An 18,454-nucleotide genomic window follows, 5' to 3' on the forward strand; every position below is an offset into this window, starting at 1 on the left:
CTACACCCTAACTATGACTGCAACACTGCATTCTGCACTCTCTCCTTTCTTTCTCTATGAATGGTATGCTTTGTCTGTATCGTGCGCAAGAAACAATACTTTTCATTGTATGTTAATACATGTGACAATAATGAATCAAATCAAAGTGAGGGAAATTTGCAGTGTGACAGATGCGCAGTTTGCTGATGTTCTAGTTGTGACGGTGTGTGGGTTACACTGAGCTGTGCTATGCCATATTGCAACTTAATTTTCCTGCCATTGATATAAAAACTAAATGCTGGAAATACAGAACGAAAGCAGAAAATCCAAGGAACAGCGAGTGGGCTCCCTGCTCTCCCAGCGTCCGGGAGGCTAAGTGGGCAGTGAAAGTTTGTAGAAACTCTCGCTCCTTGCTCTGGTTATATTCCCTTTCCCATTCCGGAGGAGTCCAGGAGCAGATCTGCTTTCTGATTGGAACAGTCCTGGTGATTACACTCCTTGTTGGCTGGTTCACATTCTTGTACTGACAAGTCTAGTCTTTGATGATGAGCTGACCACTCACAGGCGACCCCTCCAGTTTCCCAAAGTGGATTCTGCACTATCAGAGTGGAGATATCCGGGGAAAGGAACAATATGGGTTTAGGAGACTCTAGAGTGGGAATGAGGGAAGAATTCGAACTTTTGAATAAAGTTTCAAATCCAGACTAAAATAGGAAGCTGTATTACATCTCAAAGTAATCCAAAGCAAATTGATTCAGACAGGAATCATCCACAGAATGTTTCTCAAATTAAAAAGTTAAAATTAAATTGCTCCAGTGACTTGATGTGAAGTGAGATGATTGATTTCACTTTCCCAAGGTCTTTATATTCTCTCCAATGCACAGATTTTAATTAGCATGGGCAGATAATACAGTGTATTTGTATAAAACCGGGGCCACATTAATTCAATCAGGATTCAGGCACCGGCAGTTCCAGCAGACGTGCAGCTTTTATTAATTGAAACCTCATCAGTTCTACCTGCCTTGCGGGCACTGACCTGCTTCTCTGGGTCATCCCCTTCCATCTGAAACAGAACCTACATAGCTTCAATCCAGGCTCCAGAATATGAGTGGTCGACAATTCTGATGCAGTGCTGAGGGAGTGCCGCACTGTCAGAGGGTCGGTGCTGAGGGAGTGCCGCACTGTCAGAGGGTCGGTGCTGAGGGAGTGCCGCACTGTCAGAGGGTCAGTGCTGAGGGAATGCCGCACTGTCAGAGGGTCGGTGCTGAGGGAGTGCCGCACTGTCAGAGGGTCAGTGCTGAGGGAGTGCCGCACTGTCAGAGGGTCAGTGCTGAGGGAGCACCGCACTGTCAGAGGGTCAGTACTGAGGGAGTGCCGCACTGTCAGAGGGTCAGTGCTGAGGGAGTGCCACACTGTCAGAGGGTCAGTACTGAGGGAGTGCCGCACTGTCAGAGGGTCGGTGCTGAGGGAGTGCCGCACTGTCAGAGGGTCAGTGCTGAGGGAATGCCGCACTGACAGAGGGTCGGTGCTGAGGGAGTGCCGCACTGTCAGAGGGTCAGTGCTGAGGGAGTGCCGCACTGTCAGAGGGTCGGGATTGAAAGAGTGCCGCACTGTCAGAGGGTCAGTACTGAGGGCGTGCTGCACTGTCAGAGGGTCAGTGCTGAGGGAGTGCCGCACTGTCAGAGGGTCAGTACTGATGGAGCGCCGCACTGTCAGAGGGTCAGTGCTGAGGGAGTGCTGCACTGTCAGAGGGTCAGTGCTGAGGGAGTGCCGCACTGTCAGAGGGTCAGTGCTGAGGGAGTGCCGCACTGTCAGAGGGTCAGTACTGAGGGAGTGCCGCACTGTCAGAGGGTCAGTGCTGAGGGAGTGCCGCACTGTCAGAGGGTCAGTGCTGAGGGAGTGCCGCACTGTCAGAGGGTCAGTGCTGAGGGAGTGCCGCACTGTCAGAGGGTCAGTGCTGAGGGAGTGCCGCACTGTCAGAGGGTCAGTGCTGAGGGAGTGCCGCACTGTCAGAGGGTCAGTGCTGAGGGAGTGCCGCACTGTCAGAGGGTCAGTGCTGAGGGAGCGCTGCACTGTCAGAGGGTCCCAAGTAAAAGTAACCATGGTGATTAAAGCTTTTTTGTCATCTTTTTTCTAAGATCAACCTGAGGCTTCCCTTCCAGTAAGATGCTTGACACCGGACGATTCTGGAGAGAGTTCTAATTTATCACAAAACGGCATCAAGCAGGCAGCCCCCTCAAACAGCACAGACACTGAAGTTGTCAGAGCATCAGTAAGCTCAGTGTGCCGTCCTCCAACCGGACACAGAGCGCGCGGTGGTGCTGGGGAATACTTGACACCATTAACCTCAGAGAAGCAGCATGGAAAACTGCAATCGTTCCCTTCCATCAACAGTCACAGCAGCAAGAAGAGTAAATCCAGCTCCAGGTCAACCGCCTCGCAGATCCCTTCAGACGCAGAGGAAGGTGAGCGTGGATTCAGGTTCAACCGTGTCATCTGGAATCGGTGGTATGGGGCGGTACGGTGGCACAGTGGTTAGCAGTGCTGTCTCACAGCGCCAGGAACCTGGGTTCGATTCCCAGCTTGGCTCACTGTCTGTGTGGGGTCTGCACATTCTCCTCGTGTCTGCATGGGTTTTCTCTGGTTTCCTCCCACAGTCCAAAGACATGCTAGTTAAGTGCTTTGGCCATGCTAAATTCTCCTTCACTGAACAGTTTCAAGGTGAGAGGGAGAAAGTTTAAGGGAAATGTATGGGGGGGATTTTACACGCAGAGAGCAGTGGGTGCCTGGAACACGCTGCCAGAGGAGGTGGTGGAAGTAGGCACATCAGCAATATTTAAGATGGGTACATGAATAAGGAGGGAATGGAGGACACAGACCAAGTGAAGGCAGAAGTTTTTTTTAAGTTTAGTTCGGGCATCATGATCGCCACGGGATTGGAGGGCTGTTCTGGTGCTGTACTTTTCTTTGTTTTTTGTTATTTATACCCGAACAGGCACTGGAATGTGGCAATAGGGGAATTTCACAGTAAATTCATTGCAGTGTTAATCTCAGCCTATTTGTGACACTTGGGTCCAGTCCCTGGCTGGAGTTTAAAGTTTATTTATCAGTCGCAAGTAAGGCTTACATTAACACTGCCATGAAGTTACTGTGAAATTCCCTTCATCACCACGCACCAGTAGGTGTTTGGGTCTATGCACCCTAACCAGCAAATCTTTCAGACTGTGGGAGGAAACCGGAGCACCCAGAGGAAACTCACACAGACAGAGCCGGGAATCAAACCCAGGTCCCTGGCGCTGTGAGGCAGCAGTGCTAACCACTGTGCCACCGAGCCACACAAGTACCCGGGTAAGCAAGTCAAAATGAAAAACAGTGGAAGAAAATCTGGATAGTGATCTTTTCCCTGTCTTTGGGACTGTGTGTGCATCTGGGTATCCAGGCAACATCAGAAGCTGCAGTGATAGATCACCCTGTCAAGCGTTTGATGAAAAATGGGATAAAAAGCTGTGGGGAAGAGGCAGGGAAGTAGAGTTAGAACAAGACAGAGATCAGCCATGATCCTATTGAATGGTGGAACAGGCTGAAAGGGCTGAATGGCCTCCTCTCACTCCTAATTCCTGTATTTAATTGAAGGCTACTGAAGTGTGAGAAACAGAAGAATTAGATTGGATAGAAGACAAAAGCTTCAAACTGAAATTCCCCAACACCCCCCATGTCCAGCTGAGAGCCCCGGTGTCATTACAGAACATTCCGGCTCATTGTGAGCCTGGGCTGGGATCCGTCTGGGAACAGATCTCTCCTGGATGGGTAACTGGGGAGTGGTTACTCTGGCTACTCAGTTAGTTAGCAAGGGGATTAAAATGGCCCAGACCCCAATGGGATATGCTGTGTGGGTGTATGATCCACAGTGAATTCAGATTGGTTCATTCGAACCCATGGAGATAGTTTTAGTCTAAGATTACCTGAGAAAGCAATGCGGATTATTGCAAAATAAAACTCTGACTCATTCCTCATCTCGATGGCTGTAGATCAGGCTGATAGAATGGGGCTAGATGAATGTTCACCCAGGGTTCCTGCTCCTGTTCACTGTCCAGTGATCCCTGGGTTAGAGAGAGAGGGGAAATCAGCCAGGGTTCCTGATCCTGATCACTGTCCAGTGGTCCCTGGGTAAGGGAGAGAGGGGAAATCAGCCAGGGTTCCTGATCCTGAGCACTGTCCAGTGATCCCTGGGTTAGAGAGAGAGAGAGAGAGAGGGGAAATCAGCCAGGGTTCCTGCTCCTGATCGCTGTCCAGTGATCCCTGGGTAAGGGAGAGAGGGGAAATCAGCCAGGGTTCCTGCTCCTGATCACTGTCCAGTGATCCCTGGGTAAGGGAGAGAGGGGAAATCAGCCAGGGTTCCTGATCCTGAGCACTGTCCAGTGATCATTATTAGAGGCTATTTGGAGGCAGGATTAGGTTTAATTTTTGTCACAGATATGAGCCCGGGTAGACAGGAACATCCAGTATTTTTTTCAAAGTTTTCTGGTCAGACTCCATCTCACTGTCATTCTCTCTCTCTCTCTCTCTGTGCAGACTGCTGTGTACACTGCATCCTGGCCTGCCTGTTCTGTCAGTTCCTCACCCTGTGCAATCTCGTGCTGGACTGTGCAACCTGTGGCACCTGCAGTTCGGACAGTTCCTGCTGCTTCTGCTGTGGCTCCGAGGAGTGTGTGCCCTGTGACTTGCCGTGTGATCTGGATTGTGGCATTGTAGATGCGTGCTGTGAATCAGCAGACTGTCTGGAGATCTGTATGGAGTGCTGTGGCCTCTGCTTCTCCTCGTAAATGTGAATCCTGGGAATCCACACTGGCATCATTGAACTGGACTGTTTGTTCTGGTCTGTCTCAGAGGCTATCCAGATATTAGAACAAGTGTATGCAAGATAAGAACTGTTTATGAGGATTTCAACTCTGAAACTGATTGTTGTCAAGACTGGAAGATAAGACAATATCAGAATGACGTTGTTGGTATCTCTTTCATTTTAACAGCGAGGTTCGCTGAACATTGTTCAGCTATTATGTTTAAACCTTTGCTCGTCAAACACTTCAATCTCCAAAGCTTTTTTGCTGAGCAGTTTATACGGTTCCTCTTCGCCTGTTAGAATATTCCCCCTGCAATGTCCCATGTTGAATCACCACTTCAGTCCATGGACTCGATCCCAATCCTGTTGTGTCCTGTGGGAAATGGGGCAGGAAGACCAGTTTGGAAGTGGGGTCATGGGAGACATGCTGAGATGGCAGTGAGCAATGGAGGGTTACCTGTTCACTTCCAGTCTTCTGCTGCCTCCAGTCCTCAGGCTGCTCCCTGTGGCTTCACAGTGACAGACTCGTGTGAATAAAGCAGTATCCCAGCTCTCCTTGGCAATGGTGATGTGGCAGGTTATGACCTTCAGTCCACCAATCACACCTATTCATACAACTCACTCACACATTTTTAATAATTCCGAATTCCGCCTGTTGTCAAGAGCCTGTCTACTTCCCTCTTTAAACCCATGAAGATTTCTTGCGATAGAAATTGGTCCACATTGCACTTACTTTACAAGCATAAAAATGGATGCAAAAGAGCCAGTTCCAGGGTTCACCATCCTGTGCCCCAAGACCACCTGAAAAATATCCAACCCAAAATGGTGTCAGGCCTCTTGTCAGGCATTTGGAGCAGCCTCCAAAAACAGGAGCAAGGCCCCCTTTATGTTTGTTAATGGGGGGCAATGGGCCAGTTTTTTAAGGTGTGGATATGGCATTGCCAACATGAAGGCTAGTTTTAAAACGAATTTACAATGCCAGGGAGCTGGGAAACAATCAGTGCTCTCCAATCCTCTCCTCCCAACTTTGCGCAATGAGGTGACTCGTTTGGTCAGGCACTCTTAATGGTGGGATTCATTATCGCACTGCAATAGGGATTGCATCTTGAGACCTTTCCAGTCTTTAATATGATAATTCTTCAAGTGTTTTGACTCATTTCCTGAAGGTACTGACATTCAATGGGTTACTTTTGATGCCCCGCAGCTTCTTATTCCATGGATTGTGAGAGATGCAGCTGTTTTGGACAGAGCCAGACCCATCACTGCTCTTTCCATCTCTCCTGGTAACCTCCTCCAGTCCCACAATCCGCTCCTCCCAGGCCCATTGCCAGCAGGGATTTGTCAGGTAATTTCAGACTGATGTTCAAGAGATTAATGAGGGCAACAGGAATCAAACAGAGGGATCCTTGAAGCCCAGTAGAAAATATTGTGAATAAACTGCCAAGTGGATGAACTCATTGAACAATGGGGGATACTATCTGATGGAATTATGGGGTGTTTTAATGGCAGGTGTGATATATATGAGCAAAGGCTCTATTTCCTTGTTCAGTGATAATGTTTCCATTGGAACACCACAGTTTACAGGAACTTCAATGTGCAATGAATAGTACAATAATACAGTATCACATTGCAGTCTGATAGCAGAGGAATCTAACTGACAAAAGAAGCAGAGTGGAGAGGAGAATTTTTTTTAGATATCAACTGGAATTCCCTGACCTCGCCCACGACTGGGACTCTCCGACCTCGCCCGCTGCTGAGATTCTCCACCCTCGCCCGCTGCTGAGATTCTCCGCCCTCACCCACGACTGGGATTCTCCGACCTCACCCACAACTGGGATTCTCCGACCTTAACCACGACTGGAATTCTCTGACCTCGCCCACTGCTGGGATTCTCCGACCTTGCCCGCGACTGGGATTCTCCAGTCCCGCTGCAGTGAATGGAGTTCTGCCTGAGTACCAAATTCTCCATTCTCCCTGGCAGCGGTGGCAAACAAGGTGATCTAGAACCTACTGCCTGAAAGTGGGGCGGTGAGCTGACTCAATTAACTTGCAAAAAAAGGAAGTTGAATAAATACTTGAAGGGAAAACAGAACGGACCAATGGGGAAAGAGCAGGGGAGTTCATTGGTTGGCTCTTTCCAGCAGCTGGCCCAGTCACAATGGGCCAATGGACTGCGGCGTTGTATCATTGTCTGATTCTGTGAATCCTAACCTGTTAACAGAGTGACTGGAAGCACATTTACCCCTCCTGATAAACCTCTTCTATTAACCAGTTATCCAAACACAAGGCTGAAGCAGAAAAAGGAACTGATTTTATATTCTCTTTATTCTAGATGTCAATTTGACAGAATATGTCTGTCTTTTTTTTGTGTGATATTATGATTTAAATATTCACACTTGCTGGAAAGTGTCAACAGCTTCAATATTTTGCACAATTTTTACTTGAGGAGAAAGTTCCTTTTACTTTTCCGGCATTCCGTATTCCATGCACTGTGTAAGGTTCAAGACAATTTGGGAATTTCCTCATCTCACTTTGACATTCCTGCTGCTTCCATTCTCTCAGTGTTAAAACCGAGATTTATTGCAGTCTCGGCATCTCTAACTGCTCCATCCTGACTCCCTCAAACTGTGAAATGCCACATCTCCTTCAGTCTTCACTTCATCCACAACCCCTTCAAACGCACATCTCCCCCCATCCAACCCATACCTTTTCATTTACTTTATGTGTTGTTTTCAGCTTTCCTTGTATCTTACTAAGAAAGACTTGCATCTGTATAGCGCCTTTCACAATTACAGGACATCCCAAAGTGCTTCTGAGTTGAGGAGGAACTTCTTCATCCAAAGGGTTGTGAATCTGTGGAATTCCCTGCCCAGTTGAGGCTCCCTCATTGAATGTTTTTAAGACAAGGATAGATAAATTTTTGAACAGTAAAGCAATTAAGGATTATGGTGAGCGGGCGGGTAAGTGGAGCTGAGTCCATAAGAAGATCAGCCATGATCTTATTGAATGGTGGAGCAGGCTCGAGGGGCCAGATGGCCGACTCCTGCTCCTAGTTCTTATATTATTATGTTCTTCAGACATTGAAGTACTTCCATCGTAAATAAAAGCAGAAAGTGCTGGAAAAACCTAAGCAGGTCTGAGGAGTCAGATTGGACTGGAAATGTTAACTCTGTTCCTCTCTGCACACATACTGACAAACTGGCCGAGTTTTTCCAGCATCGTCTGTTTTTATTTCAGATCTTCAGCAGCTGCAGAATTTTGTTTTTTTGCCGCAGTTGAAACATTACAGCCCAGTTGGTGCATAGCAAAATCTCACAACCCCATTCACCTGTTTATGGTAATGTTGAGAAAATCTCCTGCCCTTGCTTGAAAACATGGCCATTGGATCTTTTATATCCACCTGGGAGGGGAGACTAGGCTCTGATATAATGCCTCAGCTATCTCCAACAGTGCAGCAGTGCAGCACTCGCTCAGTACTGCTCTGGGAGTGTTAGCCTAGATTGTAGGGTTCATGGCTGGAATTCTCCAATCTCGTTCCACTCACCCCCACCGCCCCCCCCCCCCCCCTGCTTTCCCCCAGCTGGAATTCTCCAATGTCGTTTCACCCGCACCCTCCCCCCCCCAACGCCCCCATCCCCCGCCCCACCGCAACCAGTGAGAATGGAGAATTTGGCACTCCGTCAAATCTTCATTCGCAGCAGCAGAATCCCAGAGCAGGCAGGGTTGGAGAACTCCGGATCACCTCTCCAAGTGGAGTTGAACTTCAACTCAGAGTTGAGTGTGTGACACACTGACCCATGACTGACACCTATCGCCTGTCTTTTGATTTTACTGGGCGAATCACCTGAAAAGCAATTTTCTGAGTCTAAAATGATATTGAATTGGATTAAATTGTTTGTTGCCGGATACATCTGTCGCAGTCTCTCCCCATCTCAATTCCGTTGTTCACACTACATGTTGAAGACTGGAAAAGTGGTACTTTTGTACTCAGGTGCGATGTGTTGGGTCTGGCGAAGTGTTGGACACACTGGCCCATAAATCCATCACTCATGCCCTCGGCATTGCTGTTCATTCTCCACTTGTCTCCATTATTTACAGTTCACCCTATTATAAAAAGGATATTATTAAACTAGAAAGAGTGCAGCAAAGATTTACTAGGAAGTTACCAGGATTTGATGGTTTGAGTTATAAGGAGAGGCTGGATAGATTGGGACTTTTTTCTCTCTGGAATGTAGGAGGCTGAGGGAATATCTTATAGAGGTCTATAAAATAATGAGGAACACAGATCAGCTAGATAGTCAATATCTTTTCCAAAGGTAGGGGAGTCTAAAACTAGAGGGCATGGGTTTAAGGTGAGAGGGGAAAATACAAAAGGGTCCAGAGGGGCAATTTGTTCACATGGAGGGTGGTGAGTGTCTGGAACGAGCTGCCAGAGGTAGTGGTAGAGGCGGGTACAATTTTGTCTTTTAAAAAGCATTTAGACAGTTACATGGGTACGATGGGTATAGAGGGATATGGGCCAAATAATGGCAATTGGGACTAGTTTAGTTGTTTAAAAAAAGGGTAGCATGGACAAGTTGGGCTGAAGGGCCTGTTTCCATGCTATAAACCTCTGTGACTCTATGTCTTTCTACATGGCTAGAGGCTGAACTTTCAGCCATTCCACTCTTGCCCTGTAAGGTTCTCTTCCAATATGTTCCCCTCATCTCGCTCCCCTTCCTTGGTCTTCATATTCCTCTTACACTTCTGGTTTGATGGGGATCTTTTCTCTCTTCCCTCTTGGCTTTCTATTCCTTCCTTGGCAGTTCCTTTACCTTCCCCTCCCATGTGACACTTTATAAAGAACATGGAGATCCTCCTGTGTCTTGGCCAATAGACCTTCCTCAACCAACATCACCAGAAAATAGGTGCTCAATTCTCTCGAAGGAGTTTCTCTGAGGAGGACAAGTTCCACAAAAAGCTAGCCTGAATCTCCTTCTGTTTGAATGATTAAAGGTTGACCTAGTTGAGGTGCTTTGAGAGATTTGATTGGTTATTCAGAGAGAAACTATTGCCCCTGGTGTTGGAATCCCAGGAACCATAAGCTTGCAGCCAGGTCACTCAGGCTGATGTCTGGAAGCATTTCTTCACAGAGGAGTGAAAATCTGGAACTCAAACCCAAAAACAGAATAGATGCTGGAGTCAGATAAAAATCACCTGTCAGAACAGCGGATCTTTATTGGCTAAGGGGATTGAGGGGTCTGGAGTAAAGGTAGTTGAGTGGAGTTGAGGTGTAATTCAGCCACAATCTGATTACGTGAGTGAGCACATGCTCACTTTCCCAAACGGTACTTCCACAGGGAAGTGCCCCGATCAGGAGCAGGACATGAGCTAGTCTCAGCTTGTTCACCTTGAGGAAAGCAAACTGCCTGCCTCAACTCAAACTCAGGACCCAGAGCCACAGGGAAGGACGGTCATGAGGATTAGAGAGTGTAACAATTACACAGTGAACCATTGTTCAGGATGTAGTCATTCCAGTCGCGACCATTTACTGCAACAGAATTCCCATTTACTGTTAGTTCTGCTGTAACGAATTATCGACTTACCCTGATTCAGGGAAACGCTAATTTAATAACGCCACCAACACAATGAAACTCCTGACATAATGAAACACTTAATAAACCATCTCTGATATAATAAAACGGTGGAGGTAAAATACTCTTCCTGTTAGTGACTCCAGTTCTAATGTAAAGGTTCTTGGGATATGAAAAGTATTTACAAACAGAAAGTTTCCATGGTGTTAAAGGATATGGTTTTGTTAATTCATAGTAATGCCACGTCCCTCCCTCCATCTCTGATTCTTTTTTTAAAAGTAAACATCTCAAACTACAAGCTGATAATTTATTACTAGCATGAAATATTAAAGTCAAATCAAATGATTGATTGTGTTTTCATTTGGCAATGCAGCCTAATGTTATTAGTACTTCTGGGCAGTGTTTTGTTGCCAGCTTATTGTAATGTTGTTTTATATTGGTGATGTCAGGGGGAAGGAGGGGGGAGAGAGTCTCTCTACATGTTTCTGCTACCAGAAATGTAGCTATTCAGAGGGAGTGAAGACTGGTGAAGACCATTCAGCCCATTGAGTCTTCATTGACTCTCCAGAAGAGCATCTCCACCCAGGCCCTCCCCTCCATCCCCCCTACTGGCCTATCCCTGTCACCCTGTACATTTACAATGGCTGATCCTCCAACCAGCACATTTTGGGACGCTAAGAGACCATTTAGCGTGGCTAATCCACCTAACCTGCACATCTTTGGACTGTGGTTGGAGACCGGAGCACCCAGAGGGAACCCACGCAGACACGGGGAGAACGTGCAAACTCCACACAATCACCCAAGGCCAGAATTGAATCCAGCTTCCATTGGGCCCTCAACCACAAGGCGCTGAGCTTGCTAAACTCTCCAAACCTCTTCATCTCTATATCTCTCTTTCTTTTAAGGTGCTTCTTAAAACCTACCTCTTTAACAAAGCCTTTTGATCATCTGTGCTGACATTTCCTTATCAAGTTCTGCCTGATAACTTGTCTTAAATTCAGTGAAAGTTACAATGAGCTGATTGGTCTCCTGGTATTCCAATCAATATATTGATTGCTTCCAATCATCAGCTTTCTCCCAAATCTTCCCCCTTCTCCTCCTGACTGCTGGGATCTGGTTACTGGAGAATGACTGTTCTCTGATATCTCAGTCCGTCAGTTAATCGCGAGTTGTGAGTTCCAATTGTTGACAGTTATTTTAATAATGAATTTACAACATGGAGACAGGCCACTCAGTCAGTCCTTGTTGATGCTAGCCCTCCACAATAGCAAGATCCAAATCCTATCTGCTCCATGTCCCTTTAAATCATCTGTCTAACCCAACCTTAAACGTAGACTTGCTCTCTGCTTCAATAACCAAAGGCAGTGATGCTTGTCCAGCCTCACAATCTTTGGTATCAAAGTTCTGGAACTGCAGGCAGGATTATAATCCAAGCCAATCTTGTCCACACCTAATTTTCAAACAGAGAAACATAGAATCTAGAAGTAGGAGGAGGCCATTCGGCCCTTTGAGCTGTCTCTGCCGCTCATTTTGATCATGGCTGATCATCAAATTCAGTATCCTGATCCTGCCTTCCCCTTGTATCCCTTTAGCCCCAAGAGCTATAACTAATTTCTTCTTGAAATCAAACAACATTTTGGCCTCAACTACTTTCTGTGGGAGTGAATTCCACACATTCACCACCCTCTGGGTGAAAAAATTTCTCCTCACCTCAGTCCTAAAAGTTCTTATCCTCAAACTATGGCTCCTAGTTTTGGACTCCCCAACCAATGGGAACATTTTTTATGAATCTACCCTGTCTAACCCAGATAGAGTTTTTTAAGTTTCTGTGAGATCCCCTTTTACTCTTCTAAATTCCAGTGAGTATAATCCTAACTGACTTAGTCTCTCGATACATGGCAGACCTGCCATCCCAGGAATCAGCCTGGTAAACCTTCGCTATACTCCCTCTGTAGCAAGGACATCCTTCCTCAGATAAGGACAAACAAAACTGCACACAATACTCCAGGTGTGGTCTCACCAATGCCCTATACAGTTGCATTTCCTATTCCGATACTCCAATCCCCTTGACGTTTAAGCTTCCCGATAGCAACTCCTGATTCCTCCCCTGGATCCCACTGCCTGGCTGTTGTGTCCCAGCACCATGTTGGCTGTAATCAGTGAACTCAGCACCAACCTGGAGTGAACCTGGTCTTTGATTTCATGCCAGGCCCCAGTGGGATTTCCAGTGAAGGCGAGTGAAGCAGCCATGTTCAGAATCACCCTGGAGAAGCTAATATCCAATTCACCTAAGAGACTACTGCAATAGGAGGTACCAGCTCCACGCAGTTCTTTAATGTCACCTGCACTGTGCACCAAAGTACAATTCAAAGTTTGCCACCTTTCCTAGAGGGAGTGGAAAGAGAGCAATTGGAGAAGAACTTTCCAGCTGGGGCAGTACCACCCGGCAGGGGTCCAGAGAGCAAGTGCTGGCCCTGCATTCACCATCGTTAAAAACATCTCGTCCAAATTGACAGAACAGTTCGTAAGAAAAAGACTGGGGTCAAATGGACAAAGGATCTTCTTCCTCGTGACTAACCCAGCTGGGGGTCGTGGAAGACAGCAAATGACAGTCACATTTCTAAAACAAGTAATCAATGCAAATAAGATGTTAATTTATTTATTACTCTTACTGAAATCAGACAAGTCCCATATTATTTGAGAAGCCCACTTGCATTAACTCTGCCCCCTGATGTGAGTTAAATGAGGGACTTATTATATTGATGTTTTCTTGTGTTTTATCTGTAATGCTTAGGGGTGTTTTTTGCACAGTTAGAGTGATGCCTGATTTTAAAGCTCTCTCCTGTCAAGATCAGAAACTTGGGCAAAGAGCTCGGGCTGTTTATATTGACAGTAAATTTGATTCTGTAACTCTTCAGTATTTGTTTGTTTATTTAATATTTCCATACCTGCTCACCTTCACACAGTTCCAACCTGTGACTTCATTTGGAAGATTGTGGGTGAGATGGGAAGTTTAATGAAAGTGTTCTGTATGTTTCTAAAGCCCTTAAAGTTTATTAAAGCTTTTAGAATTAACTTTTCCGTTTAACCTTTTGTTCATTCGAGTGTTACTGTGATCAGGTGGGTTATTATGTTGTCTCTTTTAGTTCTGGAATCTGAGTTTGGATCCAGTTAGAGAACCCCAGCCTCTCCCCGCCACCACCCCACCCTCTGTGGTCCAATTTGATGGTTTCTCTTTGAGTGTGACAAGTGCTGCAATTGTGTCCTTCCCAACCTGATTTTTAAAGAGTTCAGAGGTGACTGTAAATGACATGACAATGGTTTCACTTTGATACCTTTTCTTACCGTTTCCAAATCTTTCTGAAAGTAAGTTAAAGTTTATTTACTAATGTCACAGGTAGGCTGACATTAACACTGCAATGAAATTACTGTGAAAATCCCCTAGTCGCCACACTCTGCCGCCTGCCTGGGTGCACTGAGGGAAAATTTAGCAAGGCCAATGCACCTAACCAGCACATCTTTCGGACTGTGAGAGGAAACCGGAGCACCCGGACGAAACCCACACAGATACAGGGAGAAAGTGCAAACTCCACACAGACAGTGACTCAAGCTGGGAATCGAGCCCTGGTCCCTGACACTGTGAGGCAGCAGCGCTAACCACTGTGCCGCCCTCTTCAACAAAATCTTTAAAGAAATGTTGCTGTTAAATTTAATTCGAACTCTCTTGCAGCTCTCTACAGGAGCCAGAATAGGTCCTGGAAGTAGCAAAGAGAAGATTCTTTTTCCCAGCACTTCCCATACTGAGAGCAAATCAAGGCATTTGACGGGGTAGACAAGCTTTGGATTAGTTCCTCATCTGAGGATCAGCACCCACGGCAGTGTTGCAGCCTCTCAGTACACTTTGGATTTTAAGTCTCTCCAGTGGAATTTGAACCCAGAATATTCAGACTCAGGAGTGAGAGTAATATTCGATGAGCCGTAGCTGCAGTTCTAGAAGTTTCAGCAGCTCTTTATTACAGTGCTTCTTGGTGTGGTGGCCAAGCCACTGACTCTCAGCAACCAATGAAGATCTTGCAGGCAGGCCCAACCATGTCCTCAGCTCAACTCCACACTTGCAAGCAGAAGGTGTGGTCAACAGCAAGAATTCTGGCTGAACTCCCTCTCCCGAGAACTGAGGGCCAGATGTCATTGTGGTTTGTGAGAACCAGTGCGTCATGCAAGGAGCTACCGGTGAGACTTCTCCCAGCCTTCCAGAGAAATCTCATTCCTCTCCGTGTAACAAAGCAACAATATTGTGGTAATTTAAGGAGATTTGACAAAGGTAACTTGATATAAAAATCACATTTCACAATGCCCTCTCCACTCAGTAAGATTATCCCTCCAACAGGATACTTTGTGATTTGCATATTAAGAAACAGCAGCTACGTACAATGCTGAGCTGCAGGTCTCACAATCCTCCTTCTCTCTGTGTAGTCCACTGCAATAAACACCCTGAGTTATTAATAAAACGTGTCTATTTTTTATGAGAAGTTTCTCAAGGGTGGAGTTACAGAAACAGCGAGCTTGCCATGTCTCACTGGATGAGTCACAATACCAACATTTGATTTATAGGGAAAAAATACACAAAACTGTATTTTTGAACATGAGTTATATTTTCATGGAAGGCACAGCAAGCTGGTGACCTGACTAACGCTATATGAAGCATGAATAAAGGTTGACCTTCATAGACACAATGGGTCAAATGGCCTCCTTCACAGCTGTAAATGTCTGGGCATCTAAAAAGATCTGGGGTGTGAGTGGATATAATTCAGATGAAATTGATCCATTTCATTGTAAAATTACCTCAGAAATTCCATTGCGCAGAGGTTTGGTGTTAAAGGTGAATGCTCTGGATCGCTGTTTCAGGCCTGACATCGATTATGTTTCCAAAGCCAATTATCCTCTCACCTTTGGGATGGCACGGTGGCACAGTGGTTAGCACCGTTGCCTCACAGTGACAGGGATCCAGGTTCAATTCCAGCCCCAGGTGACTGTCTGTGCGGAGTCTGCATGTTCTCCCCGTATCTGCTTGGGATTCCTCCAGGTGCTCCAGTTTTCTCCCACATTTCAAGGCGTGCTGATAAGGTGCATCGGCCATGTTAAATTCTCCCTCAGAGTACCTGAACAGGCTCCTGAGTGTGGCGACCAGGAGACTCTCACTAACTTTTACAGATGCACCATAGAAAGCATTCTTTCTAGTAGTATTACAGCTTGGTATGGGCTCCTGCTCTGCTCAAAACCACAAGGAACTACAAAATGTCATGAATGTATCCCAATCCATCAGACAAACCAGCCTCCCATCCATTGGCTCTGTCTATACTTCCTGCTGCCTCGGCAAAGCAGCCAGCATAATTAAGGAGCCCACACACCCCAGACATTCTCTCTTCCACCTTCTTCCACTGGGAAAATTATGTAAAAACCTGAGGTCACGTACCAACCGACTCAAGAGCAGCTTCTTCCCCTGCTGCTGTCAGAGTTTTGAATGGACCTACCTTGCATTAAGTTGACCTTTCTCTACACCCTAACTGTGACTGTAACACTACATTCTGCACTCTCTTGTTTCCTTCTCAATGAACAGTATGCTTTGTCTGTATAGCACGCAAGAAACAATACTTTTCACTGTATGTTAATACGTGTCAATAATAAATCAAATCAAAATTTTCAGAGTAACTTCATTGCAGTGTTAATGTAAGCTTATTTGTGGCACTAATAAACACAAACCACCAATTCCATTCCCTCTGTCAGCCACCATCTCAATCTAAACCAGATTCTTCACAATTTCGGCTTTTCTTGGCACTTATTGCAAAGGGTCTGGAGTATAAAAGTAGTGAAGTGTTGTTACAATTGTATAAGGTGTTGGTGAGACCGCACTCGGAGCACTGTGCTCAGTTTTGGTCACCTCCTTTGAGGAAGGAAATGATGGCACTAGAGGCATTTGATTGTGGTATGTAAAATGCTCAATAGGATTGATAAAGTAAATGTTCACCTAACGTTCCCCCTTTTAGAACAGTCTTGGACAAGAGGTCATAGTTGTAGAATAAGAGGGGGAGGTTCAAGACAGAGATAAGGAGCAGCTACTTCTCTCAGAGGGTTGTGAATCTTTGGAACTCACTGCCCCAGAGTGCAGTGGATGCAGAATCAATCAGTGGATTCATGAAAGAGATAGATAAATATTCAATCAAAAGTGGGATAAAGGGCTATGAGGAAAAGGCAGGGAAGTGGAGTCAGGATGAGATGGAGATCAGCCGTGATCATTTAGATGGTGGAGCAGGTTGAAGGGCTGAGTTGCTGACTCTCGCTCCGAATTCCTATGTTCCTATTATTCAGGTGAACCTGAGCTGTACTTCCAAGGCCAATATATCTTTGCTGTGGTGCAGTGTCAAAACTGAATACAATGCTCCAACGAGGATCAAGACTCTGTCCAATTAAAGTCTCTATAAAACCAAGGAGATGATGGTTAGGCTATTAATCCAGAAATTCAGCTAATGTTCTGGGAACCTGGGTTCAAGTCTTGCCACAGCAAATGGTGGAATTTGAATTCAATAAAAAATATCTGGAATTAAGAATCCACTGGTGACCATGAAGCCATTGTTGATTGTCGTAAAAACCCATCTGGTTCACTAATGCCCTTTAGGGAAGGAAATCTGCCATCCTTACCCAGCCTGACCTACATGTGACTCCAGAGCCACAGCAATGTGGTTGATTCTCAACTGCCCTCCAAGGGCAACTAGGGATAGGCAGTAAATGCTGGCCAGCCAGCGACACCCATTCCCACAAATGAATAAAAAAGAACCTCAGTACTTCGGGGATGTTCTCTATCAGGGCAGCATGGAAGGCCTCACTGGAAGAGCAATTGATCTTCTAAGGATAGGAATCAGCACTGTTAACTCTCATTGCTGTTGAAATGAGAGAGGGTGTAGATTAAGTCAGTTGGAATTGAACTCTGCTGCCATGGTTGTTTAGGCTGTCTGCATTCAGAATGATGGAAAATGAAAAGTTTGGTGAATTATTGAAAGAGTTTTAGTATCCATGGATCCTGATCTGCGGTAAGATTACTATCTTAAGGGCACGAAGGGATGAAAAGACCAAATGGCTCTTCTAATTGGTTTCCTAGCACGTTAATTAGCAATCTTTCAAACTCATCAATTTCCTTGCCTCCCCTTTCCAGCTGAAAGTGATCCGTGTCTGGGAACATGTCCGGGTTGTCCAATTGCAGCTCTCACCCAGCCGTGATCAGCTGACTCGATGCAGAATGAGAAGGAACCCACTTTTAAATCTTCCCCTCATCTTATTGATGCAGTGATAAGCCCATTAGCACTTGTGTTACATTTTCAAAGCCTGTAACTTGTAGGGGAAAAGGGATTTAGGGAAATCCATAATTTGCAGTATGTCTGAAATCTTGAACCAGGTAAAATGTGGGTTTTGATTCTGTCACAGTGAGGATGATGGAAGGAGGAAGAGTGTGTAGAGCTTAATTCATGATCACTTAGAAAGGTTGAATTTGCAGAGTTTATTACTTCTCTGGTTTACTGGATGTGGATGTCATGGGTAAGGCCAGCATTTGTTGCCCATCCCTAATTGCCTTTGAACCAAGTGTCTCACTGGACCATTTCAAAGAATGGTCAACCATTTTGGTGTTGGTCAGGAGTTACATGTAGGCCAGACCAGGTAAAGGTGGTAAATTTCATTCCCTAAAGGGATATTAGTGAACCAGATGGGTTTTCCAACAATTGATGATAATTGTCATGGTCACCATTATGGTAACTAGCTTCATGTTCCAGATTTATTAATTGAATTTAAATTCCTGGGATTTTAACCCAGGACCCCAGAGCATTATATTAAATATGATTTGATTTATTATTGTCACATGTATTAGCGTAGAGTGAAAAGTATTGTTTTTTGCGCGCTATACTGACAAAACATACTGTTCATAAAGAAGGAAAGGAGAGAATGCAGAATGTAGTGTTACAGTCATAACGAGGGTATAGAGAAAGATCAACTTAATGTGAGGTAGGTCCATTCA

At 45.6% G+C, this 18,454-nt stretch overlaps 1 protein-coding gene across 2 annotated transcripts in view; it reads left to right on the top strand.

Moving 5' to 3' along the window:
* mdfi (MyoD family inhibitor) overlaps nt 1-14,204 on the top strand; it is a 100,698-nt gene extending 86,494 nt beyond the window's left edge. Inside the window, exons 4-5 of one of the 2 annotated variants that reach the window (XM_080209762.1) lie at nt 2,118-2,444; nt 4,552-6,590. In XM_080209762.1, the coding sequence (XP_080065888.1) occupies nt 2,118-2,444; nt 4,552-4,802 (578 nt within the window). In that variant the 3' untranslated portion in view covers nt 4,803-6,590. Of the gene's footprint in view, nt 1-2,117; nt 2,445-4,551; nt 6,591-14,122 lie in introns of those variants that run through there. The other variant, XM_080209763.1, reaches the window with a different exon arrangement.
* The last annotated feature ends 4,250 nt before the right edge of the window (nt 14,205-18,454 follow it).

This window comes from Carcharhinus amblyrhynchos, chromosome 22, assembly GCF_965287045.1.
Source record: "Carcharhinus amblyrhynchos chromosome 22, sCarAmb.v2.hapA, whole genome shotgun sequence".
Classification (NCBI taxonomy): Eukaryota; Metazoa; Chordata; class Chondrichthyes; order Carcharhiniformes; family Carcharhinidae; genus Carcharhinus; species Carcharhinus amblyrhynchos.